The sequence below is a fragment of the Microtus oregoni genome, unplaced genomic scaffold (genome assembly GCF_018167655.1).
Source record: "Microtus oregoni isolate MIOR12 unplaced genomic scaffold, Mior012 000029F_ref0000214, whole genome shotgun sequence".
NCBI classification, from domain to species: Eukaryota; Metazoa; Chordata; class Mammalia; order Rodentia; family Cricetidae; genus Microtus; species Microtus oregoni.
In genome coordinates this window covers 22,964,582-22,980,880 of record NW_024543088.1, presented here as the reverse complement: position 1 = coordinate 22,980,880, position 16,299 = coordinate 22,964,582, and the positions used below count along the sequence as shown (strand labels likewise).

General features: G+C 41.0%; 1 protein-coding gene across 1 annotated transcript in view; it reads left to right on the top strand.

Annotated features, from left to right (window-relative positions):
* The window catches only part of Abcc5 (ATP binding cassette subfamily C member 5), a 104,321-nt gene that overhangs the window by 52,101 nt on the left and 35,921 nt on the right, over positions 1-16,299 (top strand). The window contains exons 13-15 of the mRNA XM_041677814.1: positions 14,368-14,492; positions 14,609-14,681; positions 15,966-16,169. Coding sequence (XP_041533748.1) covers positions 14,368-14,492; positions 14,609-14,681; positions 15,966-16,169 — 402 coding nt within the window. The remainder of the gene's footprint in view (positions 1-14,367; positions 14,493-14,608; positions 14,682-15,965; positions 16,170-16,299) is intronic.

The following is a 16,299-nucleotide window of genomic DNA, read 5'->3' as shown; positions in this document are numbered from 1 at the left end:
TGACCTCCAAATATAAACAATGTACAAATATACATTGCAGTAGGTAAATATATATCAATACACAAACAATATATAAGTATCTTAATCAGAGGTAGAAATGTACACTGCAATATGGTAAATATATGCAATATATATATATATCAATACAATATATGTCAATACATAAAAATGTTTTAAACAGAGGTAGAAACATGCATGCATACAATAGTCAATATAATTTAACTTTGTATCAATATACAAGAATCTATACCAATATATTTGTCTAAAAACAGTAACTCACAATTACAAATCTATTATCCCATCATCCCTCTTTTTTTTTTTCAAAATGATCCCTGAGCTTATAAAATTCCTTCCCCAACCCTCAATCGTATACTAATTATAATCAACCCCTAAATGATGTCCCTAAACCCAAGGGCAAACTTTACTGGGAGAGGGGACGTCGTCCTCTAGAATTACTTCCAGCTGTCATGGGGGCGACGTTCTTTCTGGGGGATCCTGTGAAAGTAAAATGATGGTTAAATTTCAAGATCAATGTCTTTTAAAATTGCCAATAGTCTCTGAGTATTTTGTGCAGGTCTGGCCAAAATGTTGTATAAGATGTGCACCATTTCAGCTAACCAAGTTGGAACTGTCTTGTGCAGCTGGTACCCAAAGCAGGTCTTGTAGTAGCGCTATCAGTATCATGACGTCATATCAACCAGGTAGAGTTGTTGTGGGGCCCCATCTTCTTCCTGGAAACTTCAAATGTCACTTCAGGAAAAACTCATTGTTCATTATGAAAAACTTAAACATTAATCATATAGACATATATATATATATGATATATATGATTTCAATGAAAGACATGATAGATATATTCAATGAAAAGTATGATAGATATGAAGAAAAGCAAAGATGTTTTCTAAACTCATATTTCTTTCTGTCCCACATCATGGCTCTTGACGTGAGACAGAAACTCCAGAAACTCTGGGTTTTTCTCTTACTAACAGGCTTGGAATTGGAGAGGGACTGAGCCAGAGTCCAACTTCAAAACCAGCTTTATAAATTTAGAAATATGGTTTAATATTACTTACACAACCCATTCAGTTGTCTTGATATTTCCTATTGGGCAGGTATTTTTCCATCTGTCAGTATCCAAACATCCAGGATCCCTTGAATTTCTCAAAGATGAGTGTTTTCCTGTGGAGATAAGAACAGAACCCTGCCCCCATTCTATATGTTTTTCTTACCACCTGTATGAATATCATCATTGTGGATGAGTTGTCATTTCTCCTTTCCAAGAGGTTTCTCCTCTTCAAATCGAAACTTTATTAATTTTGATGGTATCCACAATTTTTCTTCTCCTGTGGAAACAAGAGCAAAACCCCTTCCCCAACGTAGCACATCTCCTGGCTTCCACTGAGAGGTCAGCACATCTTTGAATTAAATCGGTTGATTTAGTTCAGCAGACTTTTCCATTATCCAATGTCTTTCTGCTGCTGTCGTTCCTTTCTCATTAGCGTTAAGAAAATTCAAGGTTAATAAGGCATTATGTAATCTATTTCTGGGGGTATTTTCAGTCCCTTTCTGTTTGTTCAGCATATCCTTTATAGTACGATTTGATCTTTCTATAACTGCCTGACCTGTAGGATTATTTGGTATACCTGTAATGTGTTTTATATTGTAATAATCAAAAAAGCGTTTCATTTTCTTAGATACATATGCTGGACCATTATCTGTCTTTATTTGCGCAGGTATACCCATGATGGCCATAACTTCCAATAAATGTCTGATTACTGAATCAGCCTTTTCTGAGCTCAGGGCAGTAGCCCATTGAAAACCTGAATACGTGTCTATGGTGTGGTGTACATATTTTAATTTACCAAATTCCATAAAGTGGAACACATCCATCTGCCAGATTTCATTTCTCTTAGTACCCTTTGGGTTACTCCCCTGCAGGCAACGGTGTTTGATTATATATATAGGACATCTCTTTATAATGTCCTTAGCTTGTTGCCAAGTAATGGAAAATTCTTTCTTTAGGCCTTTACTATTGACATGATGCTTCTTATGAAATTCTGAGGCCTGCAACACATTTCCAATCAATAATTGATCAATCTCAGCGTTGCCTTGGGCTAGAGGACCAGGCAGACCTGTATGGGACCAGATATGTGTTATGTACATCGGACAAAGCCTGTTCCTGATTATGTCTTGTATCTGGATAAACAATGAAGTCAACTCTGTGTCATCTGGTATAAATTCAGCGGTTTCAATATGCAAGATAACTCTTTCTGCATATTGTGAATCTGTAACTATATTAAGAGGTTCTTTAAAATTCCTTAGCACCATAAGAATGGCATATAATTCTGCCTTCTGGACAGAATTATAAGGGCTTTGTTCCACCTTACTCAATTCATCTGACTTGTAACCTGCTTTCCCTGATTTATTTGCATCAGTATAGAACGTACGGCCTCCAGTTATTGGAGCATCACGTATAATTCTAGGAAGAATCCAAGAAGTTCTTTTTATAAGGTTAAGTCTACCACTTTTGGGATAGTTGCTATTAATTTCTCCCAAAAAATTAGCACAAGCTCTTTGCCACAGTTCATTGTCTTCCCATAACTTTTTTATTTCTTAGTAGTAAAAGGCAGTATAATTTCTGCTGGGTCTATACCTACTAGTTGATGAAGTCTCAGCTTACCTTTTATAATTAATTCAGAGACTTTTTCCACATAAGTTTTTAATTTTTTACTTGGTTTATTAGGTATAAATATCCACTCTAAAATAATATCTTCCCTCTGCATTAGAATCCCTGTAGGAGAAATTCTGGAAGGCAATATGACTAGGATGCAGCTAAGATTTGGGTTCACCCTATCCACATGTGCCTCCTGTAATTTTTCCTCAATCATTGTCAGTTTCTTTTCTGCTTCAGCTGTCAGTTTTCTTGGACTATTCAAATCTTTATCACCATCTAAGGTTTTGTTTAAATGAACTATTAGATCAGGTGTTATCCTAACAGCTGGTCATAGACTGGAAATGTCTCCTAACAATCTTTGGAAGTCATTAAGAGTCTTTAACTGGTCTCTCCTAATTTGTGCCTTTTGCGTTTTAATTTTCTCTAACCCTATTCTGTAACCTAGGTAATTAGTAGAATTTCCTCTTTGAACCTTTTCAGGGGCAATTTGTAATCCCCACCTAGGCAAGATTTTCTTTACTTCTTCAAACATCCTTTCTAAAGTATCTTTATTTGAATCAGATAACAAGATGTCATCCATGTAATGATAAATTATGGACTTGGGGAATTGTTTACGAATTATTTCCAATGGCTTACTTACAAAATATTGGCACAATGTAGGACTATTGAGCATACCCTGTGGGAGGACAGTCCATTGATATCTCCTATTAGGCTGAGAATTATTATAAGTAGGCACTGTGAAGGCAAATTTTTCTCTATCCTTTTCTTGTAACGGTATAGTGAAAAAACAATCTTTCAAATCAATAACTATAAGAGGCCATTCTTTTGGTAACAGAGAAGGCAAAGGAATTCCAGATTGTAGTGGGCCCATAGGTTGAATTACTTTGTTGACAGCTCTTAGATCTGTCACCATTCTCCATTTACCAGATTTCTTTTTTACAACAAACACAGGAGAATTCCAAGGGCTGGTTGATTCTTCAATGTGATGAGCATCTAGTTGCTCCTGCACCAGCTGTTCCAATGCCTGTAGTTTATCTTCAGCTAGAGGCCACTGTTTGATCCATATTGGCTTCTCAGTTAGCCATTTTAAAGGTAGGGCTGTTGGTACCTCTAAAGGTTTTGTATTTGCTGTATGTTCTTGTACAGCCTGAATGGCTGGTGACCTTTTTCCATAATACCTCATCATATCCTTCCCAGAATTATGATTTCCTGGAACTACAGGAATGTTAATCTGGGTATCCCATTGCTGTAGCAGGTCACGTCCCCATAAATTTATGGCAATATTGGCTATATATGGCCTTAGTCTTCCTATTTGCCCTTCGGGCCCTATGCATTCAACCCATCTTGTGCTTTGTTTTACACGAGATAGGGTTCCAATTCCCAGGAACTGAACATCTACCTCTTGAAGAGGCCAATTCGGATGCCAAGATTCTGGGGTAATGATACTTACACCGCACCTGTGTCTAATAAGCCTTCAATAAAAGTGCCATTTATACAGACTCTTAGCTTTGGTCTTTGATCATTAATAGAAGTCTGCCAAAATATACGTTTACTCTGTCCTACTGGGTTTTTTGACTCATCCTCCACATGTATTTCATCATTTAGACCAGTATTACTTTTTACAGCAGAAATTGGAGCTTTTAATTTTCTTGGTGAGGCATGTTCTCCACTGTGACTGGGAATGACTGGGCCACTGTTGGCTTGGGGGCCTGCGAGAGGCCCCTCAAGGAGTTTCCCGACGGTATCGGGTTGCCTTGTTTGTCTGTTGTTGACCTGCATTCGTTGGACCAATGTCGGCCTTTACCGCATCTCCTACATATACCTGAAGGCCTAGGTCTCCTATTTTTTTTTTTTTTTTTTTTTTTTTTTTTTTTTTTTGATTTTTCGAGACAGGGTTTCTCCGTAGCTTTTGGTTCCTGTCCTGGAACTAGCTCTTGTAGACCAGGCTGGCCTCGAACTCACAGAGATCCGCCTGCCTCTGCCTCCCGAGTGCTGGGATTAAAGGCGTGCGCCACCACCGCCCGGCTTAGGTCTCCTATTTTTGTCATTCCCAGAGGAGATAATATTCCTAGATATTCTGTGCCTGCAATCCCTTTTCAGATGTCCTAATTTACCACAATTAAAACACCTGGCAGGTTGATGTCTCCTCATTGCTGTGGAAATCGCTTCTCCTACCCAAGGTTCATCGTTATAGCTAAACGTCTCAACATTCATCATATGCTAAATCCATTCATCCATAGGTGCTGATCTAGACTTTAAAGGCCCAATTATCTTTTTGCATTATATGTTTGCATTCTCAAAAGCTAGAGATTCAAGAAGTATTCGTCTAGCTTCTGGGTCTGTTACCCCTATTTCCAGAGCCTTAATTAATCTTTGCAAAAAGTCAATAAAGGGTTCTCTCTGTCCCTGCCTAATTCTGGTATATGATTCAACCCTTTTTGCTGGATCTTGTATCCTAATCCAAGCATTTAAAGCTGCTTGGTGACATAGACATAGTACTTCATCATCATAAAGAGCTTGGACCTGTGGATCAGCATATTCTCCTGCACCAAGAATTTGATCTTGGGAAACCTCGACACCTTTTGCTCTTCCTTGCTGTTCCATATGTTTGGATTCTTCTCTGAAATAAATTCCAAACATCAAGGAAGGTCCATTATCTAAAACTGCAGACACTAACTGATGGAAATCATGGGGGGTAGCTCTAGCATTAGAAGCCCAAGTCCTTATCATTTCCTTTACGTATGCAGAGTGCAAGCCAAAATTAACAATAGCTTGCTTAATTTCTTTTAGATTATTCATTGCTATTGGCGTCCATCTAGCTTCTCTGACTCCCTTTGAGCCTTTAGAAGTTGACGCTTTGTCAGAGTTAAGTATAGGGTATGCTGCTAAAACCTTGGGTAAGCCAGTTCTAATAGCTGGTGTTGGCATTGTATCCTGTCCTTGTGCCTTATTACTCTGTTCACCAGCTCCAATCATTTCTTCAATCATTTCAAGTCTTTTTATTATTGTCTTTATTATTGTCTCTTTTGAATCCTGAATCTCCTGACCTGCATGAGTTTCTAGTAAAGACTGTATAGTTCTTAGGAGTGCCATGATCTTCCTAAATGATAGAATATGCAAAAGAATACTGAAACCTAGTAACCAGTAAATTAAGTTATCCCCATAGTCATATAAACCTTGCATGATATAACCCATTGTATTGGTAACCAGAACAGTAAAATTCGCGTTGGAAACGAAAACTGCCATATTACCTATTATCCAGCAGGTGGCACTGTTGCCAAGTCACGACGAAAACAGGGTCCTGTTTCAGAGTCCGCCTAGTATTTGTTAAAAACTGGAAAATGTAAGTTGCTCAACAAAGTAAATGTAATTAAATCAATTCCAGAGACGGAACCAGAAACCCAGAATCCAGGGGTAGAGAAGAGCAACCTGGATGCCGCTTATGCCTCCACGTGACAGAGTCACCCTGAGGGGTTGCAGCTTTCAGCAACCACGTGCTCTGGTTCGCGCCACTTAAGAGCTGTGCTTGCAAGGGAGATTTAAAAACGACTGAGAAAAGAGCAAACCATGCGGCAGAGACTACGCGGGCCTGTGGAGTTTAAATCCACGTGGGGAGGCCAAGGCCGCCGCTGCAAGGCACAGGCGGCAGCTGAGGAAGGGAGGGCTCCCACCGAGCCGAACTCGCGGCCGGCAGCCGAGCGGGGGAAAGGAGAGGTTCTAAAACCAAACATTGGGTGCCAACTAAAGGCGTAAGTCATAAACAATGCCACACCAGTTTGGAATTATGATTAATAGGGTGGTATTTATTTAAAGGGGAAAAAACTTACAGATCACTGTCAACCCTCTGCACAACCAGGAAGGGAGTCTAGTCGCCGGCAGAGCAGGAAGGGAAGAGAGAGAGGAGAGGTAAGTGGCCGCTTTTTTAAAGGGAGAGAGACCACGCCCCAATGGGCTGGTATCTCAGCGGCGATAGGCTGGAGGAGTAGGAGGTCCTCCTGTAACACCTGATCGCTAAGGAGGTTGAGCATGACCTTAAGTGTCTTTTGGCCATTTGAACTTCTTTTGAGAAGTCTCTGTTTAGATCAGTGCCCCACTTTTTAATTGGGTTAATTAGCATTTTAAAGTCTAAAGCCGGGCGGTGGTGGCGCACGCCTTTAATCCCAGTACTTGGGAGGCAGAGGCAGGCGGATCTCTGAGTTCGAGGCCAGCCTGGTCTACAAGAGCTAGTTCCAGGACAGGCTCCAAAACCACAGTGAAACCCTGTCTCGAAAAACTAAAAAAAAAAAATAAAAAATAAAAAAATAAAAATAAATAAATAAAGTCTAGTTCCTTGAGTTCTTTATATATTTTGGAGATCAGACTTTTGTCTGTTGCGGGGTTGCTTAAGATCTTCTCCCAGTCAGTAGGTTGCCTTTTTGTCTTAGTGACAGTGTCCTTTGCTTTACAGAAGCTTCTCAGTTTCAGTAGGTCCCATGTATTCAATGTTGCCCTTAATGTCTGTGCTGCTGGGGTTATACCTAGGAAGCGATTGCCTGTGCCCATATGTTGTAGGGTACTTCCCACTTTGTCTTCTATCAGGTTCAGTGTGTTCAGATTGATATTGAGGTCTTTGATCCATTTGGACTTGAGTTTTGTGCACGGTGATAGATATGGGTCTATTTTCATTCTTCTACAGGTTGACATCCAGATGTGCCAGCACCATTTGTTAAAGATACTTTCTTTCTTCCATTGTTTACTTTTAGCTCCTTTATCGAAAATGAGGTTTTCATAGGTTTGTGGGTTAGAATCCGGGTCTTCTATACGATTCTATTGGTCGACTTCTCTGTTTTTATACCAATACCACACTGTTTTCATTACTATAGCTCTGTAATAGAGTTTGAAGTCAGGGATGGTAATGCCTCCAGAAGTTCCTTTATTGTATAAGATTGTTTTGGCTATCCTGGGTTTTTTGTTTTTCCATATACAGTTGATTATTGTCCTCTCAAGATCTGTGAAGAATTTTGATGGGACCTTTTGATGGGGATTGCATTGAATCTATAAATTGCCTTTGGTAGAATTGCCATTTTTACTATGTTGATCCTCCCAATCCAAGAGCAAGGGAGATCCTTCCATTTTCTGGTATCCTCTTCAATTTCTTTCTTCAATGCCTTAAGGTTCTTGTCAAATAGATCTTTCACTTCCTTGGTTAGAGTTACCCCACAATATTTTATGCTGTTTGTGGCTATCGTGAAAGGTGATGCTTCTCTGATTTCCTTCTCTGCTTCCATATCCTTTGTGTATAGGAGGGCGACTGATTTTTTGGAGTTGATCTTGTAACCGGCCACATTACTAAAGGTGTTTATCAGCTGTAGGAGTTCTTTGGTGGAGTTTTTGGGGTTGCTTATGTACACTATCATATCATCTGCAAATAACGAAAGTTTAACTTCTTCCTTTCCAATTCGAATCCCCTTAATCCCCTTATGTTGTCTTATTGCTATTGCTAAAACTTCAAGCACTATATTGAAGAGGTATGGAGAGAGTGGACAGCCTTGTCGTGTTCCTGATTTTAGTGGGATGGCTTTGAGTTTCTCTCCGTTTAGTTTGATGTTAGCTGTCGGTTTGCTGTAAATAGCTTTTATTATATTTAGGTATGACCCTTGTATCCCTAATCTCTCCAAGACTTTTATCATAAAGGGATGTTGAATTTTGTCAAAAGCTTTTTCAGCATCTAATGAAATGATCATATGGTTTTTTCTTTCAGTTTATTTATATGATGGATTACATTGATAGATTTTCATATGTTGAACCAGCCCTGCATCTCTGGGATGAAGCCTACTTGATCATAATGGATAATTTTTCTAATGTGTTCTTGGATACAGTTTGCCAGTATTTTGTTGAGGATTTTTGCGTCGATGTTCATGAGTGAGATTGGACTGTAATTCTCTTTCTTGGTTGAGTCTTTGTGAGGTTTTGGTATCAGAGTGACTGTAGCTTCATAAAAGGAATTTGGCAATGACTCTTCTGTTTCTATGTTGTGAAATACATTAAGGAGTATAGGTATTAGTTCTTCTTCGAAGTTCTGGTAGAATTCCGCATTGAAACCATCTGGTCCTGGGCTTTTTTTGGTAGGGAGGTTTTTGATAACAGCTTCTAATTCTTTGCTACTAACAGGTCTATTTAGATTGTTCACCTGGTCCTGGTTTAACTTTGGTATATGTTATTTATCTAAAAAAGTGTCCATTTCTTTTACATTTTCCAGTTTTGTGGCATACAGGCTTTTGTAGTAAGATCTAATGATTCTCTGAATTTCCTCTGTGTCTGTGGTTATGTCCCCCTTTTCATTTCTGATCCTATTAATTTGCATATTCTCTCTCTGCCGTTTGATTAGTTTGGATAGGGGTTTATCAATCTTGTTGATTTTCTCCAGGAACCAGCTTTTTGTTTCATTGATTCTTTGGATTGTTTTCTGTGTTTCTATTTTGTTGATTTCCGCCCTCAGTTTGATTATTTCCAGTCTTCTACTCCTCCTAGGTGAGTCTGCTTCTTTTTTTTCTAGAGCTTTCAGGTGGGCTGTTAAGTCTCCAATGTGTGCTTTCTCTGTTTTCTTTAGGTGGGCACTTAGTGCTATGAACTTTCCTCTTAGGACTGCTTTCATAGCGTCCCATAAGTTTGAGTAGGTTGTTTCTTTATTTTCCTTGATTTCAAGGAAGACTTTAATTTCTTTATTTCTTCCTTAATCCAGCTATGGTTCAATAGTTGACTGTTCAGTTTCCATGACTTTGTATGCTTTCTGGGGGTAGCATTATTGTTGAATTCTAACTTTAATCCATGGTGATCTGATAAGACACAGGTGGTTACTAATATTTTTTTGTAACTGTGGATGTTTGCTTTGTTACCGAGTATGTGGTCAATTTTCGAGAAGGTTCCATGAGCTGCAGAGAAGAAGGTATATTCTTTCCTATTTGGGTGGAATGTTCTATAGATGTCTGTTAAGTCCATTTGATTCATTACCTCCATTAATTCTCTTATTTCTCTGTTAGGTTTCTGTCTGATTGACCTGTCCATTGGTGAGAGAGGAGTATTGAAGTCTCCTACTATTAGTGTGTGCGGTTTGATGGCAGCCTTGAGTTTTAGTAATGTTTCTTTTACGTACGTGGGTGCTTGTATATTAGGGGCATAGATATTCAGGATTGAGACTTCATCCTGATGAATTGTTCCTGTTATGAGTATAAAATGTCCCTCTCCATCTCTTCTGATTGATTTAAGTTTGAAGTCAACTTTGTTAGAAATTAGTATGGCCACACCTGCTTGTTTCTTAGGTCCATTTGCTTGATAAACCTTTTCCCATCCCTTTACTCTGAGTAGGTGCCTGTCTTTGTGGTTAAGGTGTGTTTCTTGTAAACAGCAGAATGTTGGATCCTGTTTTCGTATCCAATCTCTTAGCCTGTGCCTTTTTATAGGTGAGTTGAGTCCATTGACATTAAGTGATATTAATGATCAGTGGTTGTTTACTCCGGTCACTTTTTTAGTAGTAGAGTTTGTGCGTTTCCCTTCTTTGAGTTGTGCTGGTGAAGGGTCTCTAGATGTTTGAGTTATTGTGGTCATTGTTGGACTCCTTGGTTTGTGATTTTCCTTCTATTACTTTCTGTAAGGCTGGATTTGTGGCTACGTATTGTTTAAATTTGTTTTTATCCTGGAAAATTTTGTTTTCTCCATTGATAGTGAACGAAAGCTTGGCTGGGTATAGTAGTCTGGGCTTGCATCCATGGTCTCTTAGTTTCTGCAGTACATCTATCCAGGACCTTCTGGCTTTCATTGTTTCCATAGAGAAATCAGGTGTAAGTCTGATAAGTTTACCTTTATAAGTAACTTGACCCTTTTCCTTTGCAGCTCTTAATATTCTTTCTTTATTCTGTATGTTTTGTGTTTTGATTATTATATGGCGAGGAGATGTTTTTTTTTTTTTTTTTTTTGGTCCAGTCTATTCGGTGTTCTGTATGCTTCTTGAACCTTCAAAGGAATATCCTTCTTTAGGTTGGGAAAGTTTTCTTCTATAATTTTATTAAATATATTTTCTGGATCATTGAGCTGTACTTCTTCTCCTTCTATCCCAATTATTCTTAGGTTGGTCTTTTTATTGTATCCCAGATTTCCTGAATGTTTTGTGATGAGAATTTGTTGGTTTTGCTGTTTTCTTTGATCAGTGTGTTTTATTTTCTCTATGGTATCTTCAGTGTCTGAAATTCTTTCTTCTATCTCTTGTAATCTGTTGGTAGTACTTGTCTCTGTAGTTCCTGTTCATTTACCCAGATTTTCCATCTCCATCCTTCCCTCGGTTTGTGTTTTCTTCATTACTTCCATTTCATTCTTCAAGTCTTGAACCGCTTCCCTTACCTGTTTGATTGCTTTTTCTTGTTTCTCTTGGGTTTCTTGGGTATCTTTGAGCGATTTATTCATTTCCTCTACCTTTTTGTTTGTGATCTCTAATTGTTTATGGCAGTTTTTCACCTCCTGTTTAAGGTCTTCTATTATTTTCATATAATTCACTTTTGAGTCTCTTTCTTCTAATTCTTCTGGAGTAGGGTGTACAATTCTTATTTCGGGATCCCTGGATTCTGGTGATGTCATGTTGCCTTTCAGGTTGTTGAAGGAATTCTTGCATTGGCGCCTTCCCATCTCTTCCTTCAAATGGAGCCAGGAGAGGCCTGGTGTCTTGGTCCAGTCTTTGCTGTGACTAACTCTCTGGGTGTATCTCCTCAGTGTAGAAGCAGGAACCGTCCCCTCCAGATGGAACTCCTCCGCACCAAAACATGGTCGCCTGGTAGTCCAATGACCCGCGGACAAAAGGGAGAACTTGGGGGGCAGGGCAGGGACGAGTAAAACACAGTACACCCTGCCGCACAAGCTGAAGGTGCCCGTGCTCCCTTTCGGGGGGGTCCTTGAGGCCTGCCCAGTAGGCAGGCACTCCCCGCTCTGGGTGGGTAGCCTTAGTGTAGGAGCAGAAAACTGTTCCTGAGCAAAGGACCTAGCAGAAAACGCAAGCTTGGGGGGGGGGGTCGTGTGTAAGAAAGACAGCCCTGCAGAAGGAGCTGGGGGAGGGGGGTTTGTGCTCTCTTCCGGGACAATCCGCCCCTGGATAGCACACACTCACCTGTCCAGATGGAACTCCTCAGCACCTAAACCCAGGCTATTTCTTATGTCCATCACTTTGCTTGGGCTGCCAATATAGTAACTACAATCACCTTTCCTCTGGCGATTCAGTGTTGCCAGATGGACCCCTTCCCCCCTTACTCCTGGGCCCAAATAAGCCCAATGCGTTCATTTCATCCAATTAAACTGCAGCCTCTGCAGTCCTAAGGTTGCCACAAGGAAAACGGTGACGACAAAGTTCTTCAAGTGCGCAGCTGCTCCTGTAAGTAAGGGTGCAGTGAGCCCACTGAATAAGACCGCTCCATGGGTAGAAAAAAAGGTTTATTGGGGACTAAACTGCCAAGGCTGGGGGAGCGGGGTGACAGAAGAGCAAAATGCCAGAAAAGCAGATTTTATATACAGCAGGGTGGGCATCTTTTTGCTGATGCAGGCTGTTCTGATTTACGCAACCAGGAGCTAGATAACTTTGTCTGAGTTACATTGACCTTGGAGGACAGATTAAGAAAGGTTCCTGATGGTTTAAGGAAGTTCTCTGTTTATCCAGTAACAATTTTTCTGTTTACCTGGGCCAGTGTTATCCACCACCAGCACCATGATGGAGTGGGGAAGTGGGGGTGGGGAGTGGGGCTTTGGTTTTACCACCCCTCTCCCCCCTCAACATTTTGTGTCTTATAGCATTAGTGCTGGGCATTTCTTCTGGGCCTTCTCATTGTAGAGGTTTAAAATTTTACACAGTGGAAAATTCTAGCATTGCAATTTCCTGATCCTTCACATCCTCCATCAACAATAAGTGAGGGATATCAGGCATCTCTAGCTCCTGTTCAACAGGCCATCTTAGGACGAATGCTCAGGACCCAAGTCCGTCCATATTGAAAAATGCAACCTGATCCAGTTTTATGTTCCTTCTCCACCATTATCCCACACATATTCCCCAGACTTGTGCTGAACGAATTAACAGATACATTAAACTCTTTGGTAGTGTAGTGTTCCTCCTCACGGACTACAGTTCCCCAACATCTCCTTCAGGGAAGGTCACTGGGCACTCTGCAGATAATGTAGGATTAATTCTCCAGGCAGAGATGAGAAGGACAATAAAGCGGGTTGAGGTGGGGATGCATCCTCCGCAGAAGTGGAGAGACTGCTTCCTCAGATGAGATACATCCTTCGGAACAGTGTTCGGAGTCACCAGTCAGTGCCCTTTAACCACGGATAGCCTCCAAGGTGAGACCTGGATTTTTGTTGTAATTCAGCCAGTTTTATAATAACTCTGTGGCTTCCTATTCTCTTCCAGGGCACACTAGGAACCTTTAGACTGTGTATTTGCATCTGGAACCAGTCAGTTTTTTCAGGGTTCATTCTTTTCCTTTGTACTGCTTCCTGCAGTGCTAGAAGTCATTCTTTTCCGTTGTCAGTTTACTCAGAGATGCTAGAAGCAGCCAACCAGTATCATTATATTCCTGAGCTTCTACAGATTATCAAAAGCTTTATATGTTGAGTCACTGGATTCCTTGTTTCTCACAGTAGGTGAACCAGGGCAATCAAACTTACCTCAATAACTTTGTCAAGTAGTTCACACCATAAGTCTTTAGTGCTTTCTTTGCTTCTAGGAGAGGCTTCAATAACTGTAGGATTTCGGCAAATTGTAAAGCCTACACTCTATGTACTTAAAAAAATTCATCCTTACCGTCTTTTTTTTTTTCTAGAATCATTCATAGTACCATAATCTGCATTAATTTTGGTTCTCTAGGAGGAACAGGTAGAATAAATGTATATACAATAGAGAATAAACAAGTATATGTACAGCAGAAAACCAGGTACCATTTGGCGGTTGATTTGTTAACATAGTGACATGCACACACACACGTGTTTTTTCAGAGTAGCTTACAGACTGAGATTTTACTAGTCCAACGATGATTGTCCCCAACAGAAAAGCCAGGAATCTGGTAGTTATTCAGTCCAGGAGGCTGGATTCAGCTCGTTTTCTGTCTGTTTTAGGATCTCAGAGAAATAGGTCCTAATACCAGTGAAGTAGTGCCTCAGCAGGCGGGCTGGATGGACTTCCCAGCAGGAGTGGGCAAGCAGCCAAAAAGTAAAAGCTGCTTTCTTCCATGTCCTTTCATGTGGGCTGCCCAGCCTGTGTGCCCGGCATGGGGTGGGTCCCCCCACAGCAACTGCTCCAGTCAAGAAAATCCCTCACAGGTGTGCCCAGCTGCTTGGGTTTTAGTTATTCCAGATGCAGTCAAGTTGACAACCAAGATTAGAGTTGTGCTTTCATAGTAAGATGAATTTACAGGTAGAGGGTATGAAAGAGCCATGGGTTGCTGAGTGCAGGGTGCGTGTGCAGTCATGTGAGTTATGCTAGACTCCCATCTCATGTGAGTAAGGCTAACGTTTTTCTTTGTTGCTGTAGCTTTCTTTAGAGCAATGTGTGATCTGGAGTTATGTCCAAAAAATCCTAAAAGTGGTCCAGACTTTAGGCTCCGTTCATCCCCACTGATGGTGTGAAGTGCTGTCTGTTGGCTCGGGCAGTGTTGTGTTGTGACAGATGATGTCTGTCTCCCTAGATGACACTTCTAGAGGGCAGCATTGCAGTCAGTGGGACCTTTGCTTATGTGGCCCAGCAGGCTTGGATCCTCAATGCCACTCTGAGAGACAACATTCTCTTTGGCAAGGAGTTTGATGAAGAAAGGTAAGACGTGTTTGGTTTCTGTCATCTTTCCTTTGGCTGTGTGTCAGAGAAGGCAGCCCCTCTCAGGAGGCTCTTTGTAACCACGTCCCTGATTGCTGTCACTTTGTGTCCTTCAGATACAACTCAGTGCTGAACAGCTGCTGCCTGCGGCCTGACTTGGCTATTCTTCCCAACAGCGACCTGACCGAGGTACAAGCCTTCTTCCCCTGACAGGCCACCGTAGCGCAGTTTGTAGGAAGAGCTCTGGAGGACTTTGCGTGGATGTGGCAGAACCCCTTCCTATGAGAGTGTCTCCTAGGAGAGAGCCACACCGGGAATTTTGCTTTCATCAAGCGTTATGCCAGAAAGGCTTTTTGTTGGTCAGCCTAAATACTAGTGAATATACCTAAACACATGACATGCAGATCTTAAGCATATCATGTTTGGATTCCAAATAGTTTTGTTTTGCTCTGTTTAAATATTTTTTAACAGGCCATGGTGGTACATGCCTTTGATCTCAGAAGTTGGGAAGCAGAGGCAGGTGGAAGCCAGCCTGGTCTACATAGCAAGTTCCAAGGCTATATTATGAGACCCCATTGAGATGTGGGGTGGTGGAAAGAATTGAGTAAATACTTTTTAAACTACAAGTAAAGCAATTACATATTGAGCTTCTTTCTCATTTCATCTGCCTTCTACTAGGTAAGGAGAGCCTTAGAATAAATCTCCGTCCTCTGTCCTGAGCAGGCTCTTGTGTCTGGCTCTTTTGTTGAGCTGACTTCAGTTAAACCCTCAAACCAGAGGGATTTAGTAATAGTTTAATTAGCTTCTAAGCTTTCAGATCTTGGTCTCCAGATCAGGTCATCAGCATCACTTGGAAACTTGTTAGAAATGTACAATGTTAAGTTATACTCTTAATCAACCGATTTTAATAAACTACATACCAAGTTTTAGAATCTCTGATTGATAGCATGGTTTATTTTGCCTGGTATTGGAATTGTAAAGGAATAGGACCGTGGTTTGTATGCAGAAGAAGCTTGTAGGTAAGGAGGTAAGAGACCCAGATAAGTTGGCACAAAATAAAAAGAGCCCCCATCTATGGGTATGAGTAAGAAGAAGTTGGAGAAGGTTCCCAGAAGAGGTGGCACCACAGTCAAGCAGGCATAGTGCAGAAAAAGGGATGATGTCATGTGGGTTCTTAGTGTCCATGTCCTAAATCTCAGGGAATGGGAGGTTGTATGTAAATGCTTGGATTCTTTCAAGGGTCTTGAAGGGTTTTAGGCAGGGATGAAGAATGGTCCACTTTTTATCTTAGAAAACTTTGTGAGGAAGAGAGTGACCTGGGCAGTGTAAAGCCATGTGTAGGTCTGATTGGTACTTAGATGGTTGTGGGACGGGACCCCTCCAGTCCTTAGGAAGATCGAGTCAGTTTGGGTAGGGGAGAGGAAAGATGACCATTCTGGATTTGAGGGCTTCCCTTTGCTTTTGGATTCATAGATTGGAGAGCGAGGAGCCAACCTGAGTGGTGGACAGCGCCAGAGAATCAGCCTTGCTCGGGCCTTGTATAGTGACAGAAGCATCTACATCCTGGATGACCCCCTTAGTGCCTTAGATGCCCACGTAGGCAACCACATCTTCAACAGTGCTATCCGGAAGCACCTCAAGTCGAAGACAGTTCTGTTTGTTACACACCAGTTACAGGTATGGTACCTTCTCTTCTAGACTGGTACAAAGAGGAGGGCTTGGGCCAGCTAGCTCTGAGACAACTAGACATTCCTAGTGTTTTCATTTCCTCGCAAAAAACCTCGTGACCAATGTGCCAATACTTGAG